The sequence below is a fragment of the Staurois parvus genome, unplaced genomic scaffold (genome assembly GCF_062004578.1).
Source record: "Staurois parvus isolate SC_StPar_1 unplaced genomic scaffold, SC_StPar_1.0 ptg000208l, whole genome shotgun sequence".
Classification (NCBI taxonomy): domain Eukaryota; kingdom Metazoa; phylum Chordata; class Amphibia; order Anura; family Ranidae; genus Staurois; species Staurois parvus.
In genome coordinates, this window is record NW_028318004.1 from 2,568,786 (window position 1) to 2,585,000 (window position 16,215).

Sequence of the window (16,215 nt, forward strand, 5' to 3'; positions counted from 1 at the left end):
TAGGACTGTGCAAAATCATGTATATATATGTGATTATGCATTTTCGAGTAGGGGGTGCGTGCGCGCCACCCTGCTCACGCCGCCATTGGCGGCTACAGCTGTCGTTCACCGAGTTCCGACCGGAGATTCCCCGCTGGCACCCGGCGATCACTGAGGAACACTGATAGGGGAGGGGAGAGGTCTGTATGTAAACAATACAGATCTCTCCCTTGGCAGCAGCAGCATGCTGCTTTGTATTGCTCTGCATAGCAGAGCAATACAAATCAGCATGCTGGTGCTGCCAAGGGAGAGATCTGTATTGTTTACATTTGCATAGCAGAGCAATACAAAGCAATGTGCTTACATAGTAAAACACACACACAGCACAGCTAGTAAAACCGCGCACAGTTAACCCTTTGATTGTCCAAGATGTTAACCCCTTCCTGCCCAGTGCCATTGGTACAGTGTCAGTGCTTTTTATTAGCACTGACGACTGTATTAATGTCATTGGGATGTCAGTGACAGTCAGTTCCCCCCCCCCCCCCCAGTGCCAGAATGCCCGCCACAGTCCCGCTATAAGTCACTGATCGCCACCATTACTAGTATAATGTCTAACGTTCCCAGGAAGGCCACGAGGTATTAAAGATGTCCCTATTGCAGAGATTTTGCCATAAAATATTACATTTGTCCCATTACTGTTGATAAGGGTGTACAGTTTTAATGGACATGCTCTACAAGACTATCATCTTTCCCCACAGAAGCTCCAATCCGTGAGACTTTTCACATAGTGGCACCTGAATTTTATGGGTCATGTATGAATTGCTGTTCATCCTTCCTATACAACAACGTTTACAGAAGAGGTTCACCTTTCTTCACTTGCTAGGGCACAACTATAAAAAAAAATGGGTGGGGCTTTGTAGGGGGTAAATTTATTTGTGCTGGGGAGTCTACTTCCACTAGGACCGCCCGAGGTGTGGTACTAACATACGAAGGTTCAGTTGTGTGTTCCTTTTTACGGTAGGTCTGTGTACTGAAAGTCTGAGTTTGGAAATCCCTCCAGTTTCGTGCCTTAGGTATTTATGTATGATTTCTTGCTCAGACTCACCGTTTTGGAGAAGTAAATAACTGGTAACCTCAGCCTGCGACATCATCATGAAGACTGTAGTAGGTAATCAGCAGTATTTTTGACCTTATCACCTCACCAGTCCTTAGAGATTGGATCTCCACTTTGAGACTGCAAATGCCACCCACTATGCTAAATTTATAGGCATAATTGGAAACATCGTGTATCAGTTCCATACCTGGGTTCACAGTGAAGATAGGACATCCGGAAACACTAATTTGAGAAAATGTATATATATATTTTCTTAGCTGGTAAAATGCTACTGGGACCTCAGTGCAACCGTTGTTTGCAGTCCAGAATATACTCCTTAGTTTGCAGGGATGGCTCTTTCTAAATATATTCAAGGTCAATGCAGAGATCCCACAAGGGAATACTTTTCCTGAAGGTCTAAATGGATGACATGTTGTGACAAGATAATAGGGAGTTACATTTTCTTTTCTAAATGATTTCCTAACTGACATGAACACTGAGCTGTGCTTTCAGAAAGTGGTCATTAATCAAAGGCCGAATGCATTGTGTAAGGTATGGGGGCTAGCCTAGGAGGATAGAGACCTTCCATGAAGTGGACAATCTGTGAGGCACAAGGCCATGACTTGAGGTATGAGGCCTTTTTGAGGCAAAGAGCCATTCTATGCATTGAGTCCATTCTTTAAGGCAAGGGGCACTTATATGAAGCAGATTGACATTTTGTAAGGCAATCAGTTATTCTGTGAGGCAAGGTGAGTTCTATGAGGCAGAAGGCCATATCATGAGGCAAGGTGAGTTCTATGAGGCAGAAGGCCATATCATGAGGCAAGGGGTCTTTTTTAGGCTAAGAGCCGTTCTACGGTTTAGGACTCTCTTCTGAGGCAAGCAGAACTTTCTCTAGGAAAGGGGCAAATCTTTGTATACTGGAATGACATCATGGTGTGCGGGCTCACTAGTACCGAACCATGCCACCGGTTTGGAGGCATGGCCAATTGATAAGAACAGTTACATTACTTAGATGTCAGATAACATATAGGATCTAGCCACAAGATTCTGTCAGCAACTGGAGTGGAAATGGAGTCTTAAATTAAAGGGAGCTACAATGGTATTGGGCAAGAGTATTTATGCTTTTATTTAAAGCCATTACATTGTTTTATATGCTGTGTATGTAAATATGTAGTATGTGTATATACACAATTTTGCCAAAAGTACTGGAACACCTCCAAATCATTGGATTCAGGTGTTCCAATCCCCTCCATGGCCACAGGTGTATAAAATCAAGCCCCTAGGCATGCAGACTGCTTCTACAAACATTGGTGAAAGAATGGGTCGCTCTCAGGAGCTCAGTGACTCCAAGTGTGGTACCGTAATAGGTTGCCACCTGTGCAATAAGTCCATCCGTGATATTTCCTGGCTACTAAATATTCCACAGTCAGCTGTTAGTGGTATTATAACAAAGTGGAAGCAACTGGGAACAACAGCAACTCAGCCACCAAGTGGTAGGCCACGTAAAATGACAGAGCGGGGTCAGCGCATGCTGAAGTGCACAGTGCCCAGAAGTCGCCAACTGTCTGCAGAGTCAATAGCTAAAGAACTCCAAACTTCATGTGGCCTTCAGATTAGCACAACAGTGTGTACAGAGCTTCATGGAATGAGTTTCCAAGGCCGACCAGCTGCATCCAAGCCTTACATTGCCAAGTACAATGCAAAGTGTTGCAGTGGCGTAAAGCACGCCGCCACTGGACTCTAGAGCAGTAGAGACATGTTCTCTGGAGTGATCAATCACACTTCTCTGCCTGGCAATCCGATGGACGTGTCTGGGTTTGGCGGTTGTCAGGAGAATGGTGCTTGCCTGACTGAATTGTGCCAAGTGTAAAGTTTGGTGGGGGGGGGGGGTTATGATGTGGGGTTGTTTTTCAGAAGTAGGGCTTACCCCTTAGTTCCAGTGAAGGGAACTCTTAAGGCGTCAGTATACCAAGACATTTTGACAATTTCATGCTCCCAACTTTGTGGGTACAGTTTGGGGATGGCCTCTTCCTGTTCCAACATGACTGCGCGCCAGTACACGAAGCAAGGTCCATAAAGACAGGGATGAGTGAGTTTGGGTGAAGGAACTTGACTGGCCTGCAAAGATTCCTGACCTCAGCCTGATAGAACACCATGAATTAGAGCGGAGACTGCAAGCCAGGCCTTCTCGTCTGACCTCACAAATGCACTTCAGGAAGAATGGTCAAACATTCCCATGGACACACTCCTAAACCTTGTGTTATAGCTGCAAATGGTGGGCCAACTCAATATTGAACCCTACGGACTAAGACTGGGATGCCATTAAAGTTCATTTGCATGTGTGATGGGGATTATTCTTCCTTCTAATACCAATGATGGGGCACTATTCCTCCCACTTATACCAATGATGGGGCACTAGTCCTCCCACTGATACCAATGATGGGGCACTATTCCTCCCACTGATACCAATGATGGGGCACTATTCCTCCCACTGATACCAATGATGGGGCACTATTCCTCCCACTGACACCAATGATGGGGCACTATTCCCTCCACTGACACAAATTATGGGGTACTATTCCTTCTACTGATACCAAGGATGGGGGGTATTCTTCCCTCTAATACCAAAGATGGGGCACTTTTCCTCCCACTGATACCAATGATGGGCATTATTCCTCCCACTGATACCAATGATGGGGCACAATTCCTCCCACTGATACCAATGATGGGGCACTATTCCTCCCACTGATACCAATGATGGGGCACTATTCCCCCCACTGATACCAATGATGGGGCACAATTCCTCCCACTGACACCAATGATGGGGCATTATTCCCTCCACTGACACAAATTATGGGGTACTATTCCTTCTACTGATACCAAGGATGGGGGGTATTCTTCCCTCTAATACCAAAGATGGGGCACTTTTCCTCTCACTGATACCAATGATGGGCATTATTCCTCCTAGTGATACCAACTATGGGGCACCCTTCCTCCAACTGGACACCAACATTGGGATTATTCTTCCCACTAATACCAATGGTGGGGCTCTATACATCCTCCTACTATCCACAGACTTTTTCTAATTTTTTTACCCCCACTGACCACCAAGTCTGAGGCATTTTCTCCGCCCACTGGCCACAGTCTGGCCCTCCTAAAAGACAGTACACTGGTTCTATTGCTTAATAAGTTTGGAGACCCCTGTCCTAGATGGATCTTATGGGTTCAAGTTGGCCTGATGTAACTATGTATAAATATCCATACTTGGAATTCTTCTTAAATATGTTATTTATTTATACAGAACAAGACACAATGTGTATCTTTTATATCTGTCTGAAGTTCAGCTTCATCTTTATCTGTTATACATGTATAGCTAAAAAAATACGTTGAAAAGACTGCAGTTCCCATTTACAATTCTGCAAACATTGTAACATTTGTGATTCTGAAACCCCCTAGACAGAAGCTGCAAAATTTTCTCCAATAACAAAATCTGTCAGTCAGGTGGTCTGGAGGTAAACATCAATTTATTGAAAGTCAGACTAAAACTGAATGTGAAATAAAACCCAGGCGTAATGTCCACATGTTATTTCCACCGGTCTGGAAGCCACCATTGGCACTTGCTGTACTTTAATGCAAAAAACTAATTATTTCTTTATCTCAGAGGAAGAATAGAGTTTAGGCATTGATATCTGACTTGTAATGCGTGAGAGTGCGGGCGGAGGGGTCCGTGGCATGAATCCAACGAGGCATCCAGTAATGGGCCAGCCAGTCGGCACGCCCCGGGTAGTACTTTTCGAAGGTCTGCCGGTAGAAGTAGCCCTCTTTTGTCTTGGGTGGATTAAAAAGATATTTTTCAGCAGCCTTTTCCATCATAATGTCATCGACCTGTGGATAAAGAATTAAGCAAACAATGGTAATGACATAGCAAACGTTTCTTTGGTCTAGCAAATATTTAAGACTAGACAATCATTTTTTTCTCAGAATGCACTCATGTTAATGATGATGGGCCTATCCTTCAAGTGCAACCTCAGCCAAAAGTAGAATAAATTGGCTTTTGGAAGAAATAAGGCCAGACTCTTTAAAGCTGGAACAGTGAGATTTGATTTTTAAAGGGTAATTCCACTTTAGTGGAAAAAGAAATAGCAAATTAAAAAAAATTATATAGCATAAACAATTGCTACTCAAGCATAGACGTGTGCACATGGTGTGCCGGATGTGCCTGGGCACACCCAAATCACCCCATGCACATTAGCATCATCGCTCTGTGTGGTGGCGGGAAGATGGGAAAGATCTCCCTCTTATTAGCTCCGTCATATGTGAAGTGCTCACGAACATGCAACACTATACCCAAATTAATTTTACTTTTATTTTTAGGCATAGATCTTTCTTTTGGTGGTATTTAATAACCACTGGGATTTTTTTTACGTTTCTATTAAATAATGGAAAAAGGAACAAAAGTGTGGGTTTATCTACATCCCTTTAGCTTAAAAAAATTATCCCAATCACTGGTGGCCAGTGGGATTTTAAACCACCCCACACCCAGTTCACATCAATAAATAAAGACCCCCACCATCACCTTAGATCTGCCAATCATCTTTCCTGCTGAGTGTACAAACAATCAATCTATTTACAAAGGAGGAAGTTCACCTGAATGTTTGTAAACACTACTTACTGTTTACACTTGTAATGCCACTTGTGATTGGTTTACAGCAATTACAAGGAACAGAGCCACTCTGATTGGCTCTGTACATCATGATTGCGATCTGAGCTGTCCAACAACAGCTCAGATCACAGCCATTCACAGGCACACTGGCAGCTTGAGAGTGTTTTCTAATCCACGGTTTATTAAAAAAGTATTCTAGAAATACACATTCAGCTCTTAGCTGCTGTATTTTTCCAATATGGAGGTGTTTAAGAAATGTGCTATTTTTTTTACCTTTGTTAACTCACCTTGAGAAAGAGGTCATGCATGGTCCCAAACTCATTGACTGTATGACATGCACGTTAAACTCTAAAATATTTTCACTTTATATTATCGGGTGCTACCTACTTTGAACATCACTCCTCTGCCTATGATGATCCCACTTTCATTGTGAGATTGCTTTTTCTAATGTCATAGCATTAAAATTCTTATTGGTTCTTCACTATTTGGAAATATATTAGGGGATGATGACTATGGTGATACGCTTATTTTATTCCTCTTCCACAGCCTTCCTCCTCTTTGTGCCAGCAGTCTCCTAAAGACTTTTCCATTTTTATTACAAAATATATGAAAAATATTTTTAAAAATACATTTCAAATATACTGTATGTCTTTAAAAATACAAATCTACATTTTTGGAATGCATTTACAAATATATTTAAAAATATATGTTAAAATTACTTTTATATGCTTAAAAAAAAATCTGAAGAATATATTTAAAAAATATATATTTTTCAAAAGATTTTTTAAACATATATGTAAAAATATATGTTAAAATTACTTTTTTATATGTTTAAAAAATCTTTTTAAAAATATATATTTTTTAAATATATTCTTCAGATTTTTTTTAAGCATATAAGTCATTTTAACATATATTTTTAAATATATTTGTAAATGCATTCCAAAAATGTAGATTTGTATTTTTAAAGACATACAGTATATTTGAAATCTATTTTTAAAAATAGTTTTCCCAAATATATTGCCATATATTTGAAATGCTACAATTTTGGCCATATTCAATATATTTCAAAATATATTTCAATATACATATACTGCATGTTGGAATTCATTTTTATTACAAAATATATGAAAAATATATTTCAAATATACTGTATGTCTTTAAAAATACAAATCTACAATTTTGGAATGCATTTACAAATATATGTTATATATTACTTTTTTATATGTTTAAAAAATCTTTTTAAAAATATATATTTTTTAAATATATTCTTCAGATTTTTTAAGGATATAAAAGTCATTTTAACATAGATTTTTAAATATATTTGTAAGTGCATTCCAAAAATGTAGATTTGTATTTTTAAAGACATACAGTATATTTGAAATCTATTTTTAAAAATATTTTTCATATATTTTGTAATAAAAATGAATTTCAACCTGCAGTATATGTATATTTATTGAAATATATTTTGAAATATATTGAATATGGCCAAAATTGTAGCATTTCAAATATATGGCAATATATATTTGGGAAGAATATTTTTAAAATAAATTTCAAATATTTTTTTTCCATATGGGTAAAGGCAGGCAAAGGGCCACATCTGGCCCCCAGGCCACAATTTGGAGACCACTGAAGTAGAGCATGGGTGAGCAAGCTTTAGCCCTCCAGTCCCATGAGGTATTAGCCACTCATGACTCCAAGAGGCTGAAGAATGATGGGACTTGTAGTTCTGAAAACAGCTGGCAGGCCATAGTTTGCCCACTCCTGCAGTAGAGCCTCAATGGCCCATTGGGCAGGGCCCTCCACCATCAGTGTGATTTCTGGTGTGCAGAGGATTACAGACTAACATGAAGACAGAGTTAAGGCAGTTATGAGAACGATTCATTTTGTCCTCTCTTTTGTAATGATGATTGACACACTTTATCATTTATCACACTAAAATATAACTTTTATTTCAACATTTAAAAATCTCACTCTGTTTGAAATGAATTCCCATTTTTAGACAATTTAATTTGCAAGTATTTAATCTAATTGGGTATGCATTGTTTTCCCCTAGAGAGCTTTAAATGTGGAAATAAAAGTTATGTTTTAGTGGGAAAGGGAAGGCTCACAGTAATGATAACTTGTGTCAATTATCATTACAAGAATTTGTACAGTTATCTTGGCAATATTTTAAACCACATTTGATGATTTTTTTTAACCATTACCAGCCCTTAAGAGGAGATACGCCCTAAAAAAAAAACTTCAATAAGTGTCCTAGGGCAAAGGACGTGCTCTTCTTCCCAAGCCACCAATCCCAGGCTACTATTGCCGGAAATTCTGGCTGTCAAAATGTGAGCCAGGACTTGCTCTGCATCAAAGGAGCAGCTTCAGCCAGTGTTTTTTTTTCTAGTTCATTAATCCCATATGGAAGAAAAATATATTTGAAATCTATTTTAAAAATATTCTTCCCAAGTATATTTACATATATTTGAAATACTACAATTTTGGCCATATTCAATATACATACTGTATGTTGATATGCATTTTTAGTACAAAATATATGAAAAATATATTTTTTTAAAATCTGAAGAATATATCTAAAAAATATGTATATATATATATATATATATATATATATATATATATATATAGTGGGGTTAGCTCAGGTGGGGGGGGGGGGATCTCCTTCCCTGGGACAAAGGTAGACCGCACAGCAGGCTTTCATCAAAATCTGACTGGTTGTCAGCTTTATTTAAAAGGTTTGCAGAAAATAAACAAAACATGAAAATAAACCCTTGCCATCCAGGCACTAACTAAACAAAAGGCATTTCCTCTCTCAGAGGTGAAGGGCTTCTCCCTGTCACCCAAAACAAAACCAAACCTTTTCTTGTAGGTATCGTACACACACACAGCTCTCTCAGAACACCTCTCTGAGTCCCAGGCCACAAGCGACTCCTTGCTTCAGCCCTGCCTTATTTATACCACCTGTTGGTGGTCATCAGTGGAGCCCAAACTCTGGTCCGGACCCACCTGCTTAACTGTGGCCCCGAAAACCCGGAGTGGACTCCACCTAAACGGTCAGGTATGAGCATATGCGAGGTGACACATAGTGTCCCTCTATCACCTCGCCGTTCATCCTGTCACAATATATATATGAAAAAATATTTTTTAAAATACATTTCAAATATACTGTATGTCTTTAAAAATATAAATCTACATTTTTGGAAGCAATGTTATTTCACATGTCATGCGGATTTCACATGTCATGAGGATTGGATGCAGTTCTGAACCGCATCCAAGCCGCATACATGTGAACTGGCACTTAAAGTAACCTTACAAGTAAAGAAATAAATGAGCCTAAATAACCTGTTTCCCCGAAAATAAGACCTAGTGCTATTTTTGTGAATTGCTAAAGTATAAGACCTACCCCGAAAATAAGACCTAGTTGGGATCAGGGCTTATTTTCAGCTGGAACATGGTGGAACGCCATTCCAGCACCTCCGCCACTGGCCCTGCGCACACCCATATCTACTGTCTCTTAGAAACACAGAAGCGCAGCTGAAGTGACAGCACCATCCGCTCCCATAGAACCTCCCTACCTCTGTACTCGCCGTCCGCTCCCATAGAACCCCCCTACCTCTGTACTCACCATCCGCTCCCACAGAACCCCCCTACCTCTGTACTCACCATCCGCTCCCACAGAACCTCCCCACCTCTGTACTCACCGTCTGCTTCCACAGAACCCCCCTACCTCTGTACTCACCAGCCGCTCCCACAGAACCCCCCTACCTCTGTACTCACCATCCGCTCCCACAGAACCTCCCCACCTCTGTACTCACCGTCTGCTTCCACAGAACCCCCCTACCTCTGTACTCACCAGCCGCTCCCACAGAACCCCCCTACCTCTGTACTCACCATCCGCTCCCACAGAACCTCCCCACCTCTGTACTCACCGTCTGCTTCCACAGAACCCCCCTACCTCTGTACTCACTGTGGGACAGGGAAGGAACAGATATTTGCGGGCGCAGTATGCAGTGTGTTTAGGGGTAGGGCATCTCCTCCTGCAGTCTAATGCATGGAAGCCGATGCCCCGGGGGCAATCACCGGCCAGTGGGGAAGAGGCGGAGCAGTGAGTAAGTGCGCTTGGTGCACTGTGTGGGAGGATAGGACCTGAAACGGGAGTTACTATAGAGAGGGGCCGGCTGCTGACAGCTGTGTTTTGCAAAGCTAGCTAACCATATGAGGGCAGTGGAGGGGGGATGTGCAAAGGTGAGCTGCAGTCAGGTGTTGCAGAGGTAAATTGAGTTAGGCGAGTTGCAGACAGGGTGCATAGGTGAGCTGCGGCTGGGGGGGTGCAGAGGTGAGCTGAGTTGCAACCCACCTCTGCACCCCCTGGCCACAGCTCAGCTCTGCACCCCCTGGCTACAGCTCAGATCTGCACCCCCTGGCCACAGCTCAGCTCTGCACCCCCTGGCCACAGCTCAGCTCTGCATCCCCTGTCTGAAACTCACCCCTGCACCCTGTCTGTGGCTCATATCTGCACCCTTTCTGAAACTCACCTGTCAAGTCACCCCTGCAACACCTGACTGCAGCTCACAACTGTCATCAGCCAACCCTCTCCATAGTAACCCTCATCCACAACTGCCTGCAGCTCAGCTCTGCACCCCCTGTCCACACCTGGACATTTAAAAAATAATACCTACCCCGAAAATAAGACCTAGTGTGTTTTTTTGAGCCAAAAAAAATATAAGACAGTGTCTTATATATACATACATACATACATACACACACACACACATATACAGGGATGTGGATAAGGGGTTACCACCAGTCCTACTGTACAGGGCCCAGACCTGCAGGGGGGCCCAAGCAGCTGGGTGAATCGGATGTGGGCAGGAAGGGTGAACAGGGCAATTACTGGAACCAATCCCCTGCATGGCTCTCTCTGCAGCAGCTAAAAGCTGGGTTTTTCTCCTCTTTCCCCCCCGGCTGGCTTTCAGCTGCTTCAGAGAGAAATATACAGGGGATCGGTTCCAGTAATTTAGCAGCCCCTTCCATTCCTGAATGAACACAATGATCACTCGCTGTGTTCATTCATAACCGAAGCCTAGTAAACTGTGTTTTTTTGTGGGGATGGGGGGGGGGGTATATTGGGTTGGCTGTATGGGGCCCTGTGGTTTCTAACAGCAGCCCTGTGTATATATATATATATATATATATATACACACACACACACACACACATATATAGTGCAACTTACCAGTCCTTAGCAGTGCTGAATACATTTCTTTTTCCTGATTTTTTTTTTCCTTATTTCCCTTGAATGATACTGGTAACACACATCCTGTCCATAGACACAGTACACTCATTCACTGTACTGTATCTATGGTGGGTCAGCATTGTCACCCTAGGACAAGATGTTTGCTAAGATTAAAGAAACACATATCTGTAGAGGGAGGTATTATGTAGTCCTCAGAAAAAACTGGGAACAATGTCAAATAATGCACGGGGGAGCGCAGTTCTGGCTCCTTGCCCTGGACGCTGGACAACCCTGCCCCAGTACTGCTCAGCTCACAAGATTTCTGCAAGGATCATCGGGTTTTTTTTTGCTTATCAAACAAAATGCTTCTAATAGTATAAGTAACAGACTAAAAGGAAGCAAATAAGAAAGATTCATTGTTAGGTTTTACATGCAATTAACTTCATTCCATTCTCCTCTTGGGTACTACAGGAAAAGGACAGAATAAATAAAACCCCCCAAAAATACCCTCTGAAACCAGAGAAGGCATTTTTTTTCAAGAGGAGCACTGAAAAAAAAAAAAAGTGTAAAAAAGGTCCTAATAATATTTTATTTTTTGTAATTATTATTTCAGGTACTTATATATTGCCATCAATTTACGCAGCACTTTACATATATATTGTACATTCACATCACTCCCTAACCCTCAAGGGGTGTACAATCTAAGGTCCTTAACTCACATTCATACATACACATACTAGGGACAACTAGACAGGATCCAATTAACCTACCAGCATATCTTTGGAGTGTGGGAGGAAACTGAAGTACTCGGAGGAAACCCACACAGGCACAGGGAGAACATGCAAACTCCAGGCAGGTGGTGCCGTGGTTGGGATTTGACCCAACGACCCTGGTACTGACAGGCGGAAGTGATAGCCAATTAGCCATTAGTGCAACAGTTGATTGAACATTTCATCAAACTTTCAGTACAAAAATACACTAAAGGTTTTATATATATATATATATATATATATATATATATATATAGTTTTTTTTTTTTTTTTTATGTCACTTTAATATCATTTTATTGGTACCAATAGCTCCCAATGTAATGGCATATACCTTGTGACAGGTTCTCTTTAAGGAGACATCAGGGGTCTATTGATGGTCCAATGCCGAGTATATCTAGGGAGGCAGTAACTGGCATGCTGTGGCTTGTTATTCAGTCAGGGCTGATGGATCTTGCCGGTACCCTTCCATCCTCGATTAGAAGAGATGGATTGCAGCAGCAGAGACATCGCTCACGGTGACAACATAAACTTGAAACATAAATCTGGGTACATTGCTAGGCAGGACTCCGCACAACAATGATAAACTGACAGAGTTTCCAGCCAAGTGGATGAAATGACAAAGTAGTAGAATGTGAGACTGTCATCCCTCTATGTCATAGATCACAATCATCAGCAAGGACACCACCGGGAAAACTTTTCCCAAAAAAAAAAACAAATTTAATGGCTTAATTTTGGGGCACCTTACAGTGACAGAGATGCGGCTCTGAGTCATTGTATGGATCATACTCTGGCTACAAATTACTGCAAATGCCATAGTGACAGGATGAGTATTCACTGATGAGACTGACCTACTAAAACAAGCATTAAAGACAAGGCAACATCTCCCCCTTGTGGTGCACAATGGTGTGACCACTGATATTCATTTTCAGGACCCATTTACTGTGACATTGTCCTATGCTAGTTTTTATCTCTGTCTATTATTTTCTGTGTCTTGAAACATTTGACAAAAGGTTTGAAAGTGTTGTAAGAATGTTTTTCAGGGACTGTGAAACATGTTGGCTCTGAAAAAGCTTGTAAGCACAGTAAGGAGCATGTATGTGAAATGAGGGGGTGATTAGCCAATCACAATGATAACTACTGTGATGGTCCCACCCCCCTCCATGCTGTTTCTCCTGTATGAAGGGATACATTGCACAGGAGTCCATCATAAAAAAAAAGTCTCTTGAAAAAATAATTAATGAAATAAATACTAAATAGATCAGGGCTTGATCTAGTCTAGTGAGTGTCAGTGTAAGAATCGGTTAGTGTCAGTGTCAGTTAGTGGCAGCATTAGGGTCAGGGGTGTATTTACCACAAGGCAAACAAGGCATTTGCCTAGGGCGGCATTTTTCAGGGGGGGCAGCACTGACCCTCGGAAGAAGGGACACACGGCATGGGGACCTGGTGGGTTCCAAGAGAGGTTGCGGGTTACATGACGGTGTATGCACAGCCCGGCTCTCGTTCCTGGGGATGTCCGGAGCTGTGAAGGTGAGTGTCTTTCTCTCGCCATGGGGGATGGTGGCTGGTGTATGGGGGGGGCAGTAGTAGTGGAAGGTTCTCTCGGGTGGGAGTCAGGGGTGTTGTTGGTCTATGTCAGGCTCTCTCTGCAAGGGGGCGCTGATTTTTGTGTTGCCTAGGGCAGCACAAAACCTAAATAGACCACTGATTAGGTAGGAAAAAAGGTTTTCTACTTAGTGTCAGTGCAGGGGTTAGTGTCAGTATGTTTCTGCAGGAAGAAATCTAAATAAATGAGTACTTTCGCTTCTTGGCTCTACTATAGGTACAAAAAAAATATAATGAACACATATGTGGTATTGCCACATTCATCAGGATTATGAGAATTTTTTTTTGCAGGTTTTTTGGTGGTGGGTTATTGTAATGGCGTAAATATACTGTATACAGCTAAAATTTATAATAAAAACCTTTTTTTTTTACTATTTTGGGACAGTTTTGCTTTCGTATTAAATCAAAATCAGGAGGTATCCATTAAAATTTACCACCAAACGAAAGTCCAATCTGCCCTGAAGTATAAGGTTCCATTCTCTTTTTGTGGTCTCTCCTGAAGATCCTATTTCTATTGCGGTAGCTCTGTCTGACTACATTCCCCCAGACTGTCGTTTCATCCCAATTTTAGACGTGGAAAAATGCCGCACATCTACTCCAAGCTAAAGGGCTGAGGACGCCTCTTCTGGCTGTGCAGTGTACAAGGAGATGAATACGGGGAGTATACAGCAAGACTGGGTTATTTTCCCAGCTCTATCATACAAGAGGAACATTATCAGATGCCAGGAAAAGTCAAAACAAATTGGTGGAAATTCTCTGGCAGAGAAGATTTGTTGTAGATTCATTACCTCCATTGATTCCCATTCCCATACTTGCTGTTTTTGACCGCATGACCTGTGGTCATATTCTCTGGCAAGAGGCTGTGAGTAGTGTCGGTGGAGGATCCCTTTTCTTCTCTTTTGTGGCACAGTTTCTTCCCATGGACTTGGGTTACCTCCATTGATTCCCCATACTTGCTGTTTTTGACCGCATGACCTGTGGTCATATTCTCTGGCAAGAGGCTGTGAGTGGTGATGGTGGAGGATCCCTTTTCTTCTCTTTTGTGGCACAGTTTCTTCCCATGGACTTGGGTTACCTCCATTGACTCCCCATACTTGCTGTTTTTGACCGCATGACCTGTGGTCATATTCTTTGGCAAGAGGCTGTGAGTAGTGTCGGTGGAGGATCCCTTTTCTTCTCTTTTGTGGCACAGTTTCTTCCCATGGACTTGGGTTACCTCCATTGACTCCCCATACTTGCTGTTTTTGACTGCATGACCTATGGTCATATTCTCTGGCAAAAGGCTGTGAGTGGTGATGGTGGAAGGTCCCTTTTCTTCTCTTTTGTGGCACAGTTTCTTCCCGTGGACTTGGGTTACCTCCATTGACTCCCCATACTTGCTGTTTTTGACTGCATGACCTGTGGTCATATTCTCTGGCAAGAGGCTGTGAGTGGTGATGGTGGAGGATCCCTTTTCTTCTCTTTTGTGGCACAGTTTCTTCCCATGGACCTGGGTTACCTCCATTGATTCCCCATCAGGGGCGGACTGACCATTTAGAGACTCGGACACTGCCAGAGGGCCCGGGGTCAGTAGGGGGCCCCATGAGATGCCCCTGGTACCTTTTTCATAGGCTTTTTTGAGTTTGGGCAAGGACACAGGGGCCCCATGATCCCCTATTGCCCGGGGGCCCCATGAGTTGTCAGTCCGCCCCTGTTCCCCATACTTGCTGTTTTTGACCGCATGACCTGTGGTCATATTCTCTGGCAAGAGGCTGTGAGTGGTGATGGTGGAGGATCCCTTTTCTTCTCTTTTGTGGCACAGTTTCTTCCCATGGACTTGGGATACCTCCATTGACTCCCCATACTTGCTGTTTTTGACTGCATGACCTATGGTCATTCTCTGGCAAGAGGCTGTGAGTGGAGACGGTGGAGGATCCCTTTTCTTCTCTTTTGTGGCACAGTTTCTTCCCGCGGACATGGGTTTTATATAATTTATAGTCACATCTCATGGACTTACTTTGAGGACTTTATTTTGATTATATTGTTTTATTATATTTTGTGTAGATGTGGGGTGAATCAGTGCTATGTATTGGTCTTCTAGTTGCATGATATGCTGCCTACATTTTGCGATAGCTGATATCTCACTATATGTGCCGCATTTAGCACAGGTTCATACTATCATTATGACACTATGAGTTAAGTCCAAGGAGGTGCATGACATTGTTTTACTAAGTGGCTGAATTCCTGAAATTCAGCTTTAATCTCATTCAGCTCTAACACCTGTATATAACTACTTTGGACCACAGCAATTTGTACTTTTTCTTTATGAGCTCATTGATTCAGTGATACCTGTGCTATTATTTAGGCTTTCTTTTGATGATATTGTCTTGCATAAATAATTAAATTTTTCAGGCAGACAAAAATGTAACAAAAAGTATTTTTTTTTCTAATTTGACTTGGCAGCTTAAAAACAATTATCATTACTGTAGATAAAAAGTATTATTTCATTCTATACCACCTACTGCTTGGCTCCATGATATATTAAATACAGGAGTAACTCGGTTTACGAACGCCTTGGTTAACGTAATTTTCGGTTTACGAATGAAAATCCATTGAAAATAATGCCTCAGTTTACGAATTTGTTTCGCAATACAAACGGATTAATTGGTTTTCAATGTATTTGCAATTTTTTTTTTAAATCATGTCCCTGTACAGTATTATGCCTTTAAAGTGCACTTTATAAAGAGTTTTGAACAGATAAAAGACTTTTTTTTTTACGACCTCCGGAACAGATTAATTCAATTTCAATGTATTGCTATGAGAAACCGAAATTTTTCGCAATACGAAAAGTCCCGCAGAACGAAATACTTTCGTAAACCGAGGTACG

General features: G+C 41.8%; 1 protein-coding gene across 2 annotated transcripts in view; it reads right to left on the bottom strand.

Annotated features, from left to right (window-relative positions):
- Window positions 1-4,580: 4,580 nt before the first annotated feature.
- The window catches only part of ASNS (asparagine synthetase (glutamine-hydrolyzing)), a 76,061-nt gene continuing 64,426 nt past the window's right edge, over window positions 4,581-16,215 (bottom strand). For both annotated transcript variants that reach the window (XM_089678666.1, XM_089678667.1), the window contains exon 12: window positions 4,581-4,960. In XM_089678666.1, the coding sequence (XP_089534792.1) occupies window positions 4,751-4,960 (210 nt within the window). In that variant the 3' untranslated portion in view covers window positions 4,581-4,750. The remainder of the gene's footprint in view (window positions 4,961-16,215) is intronic.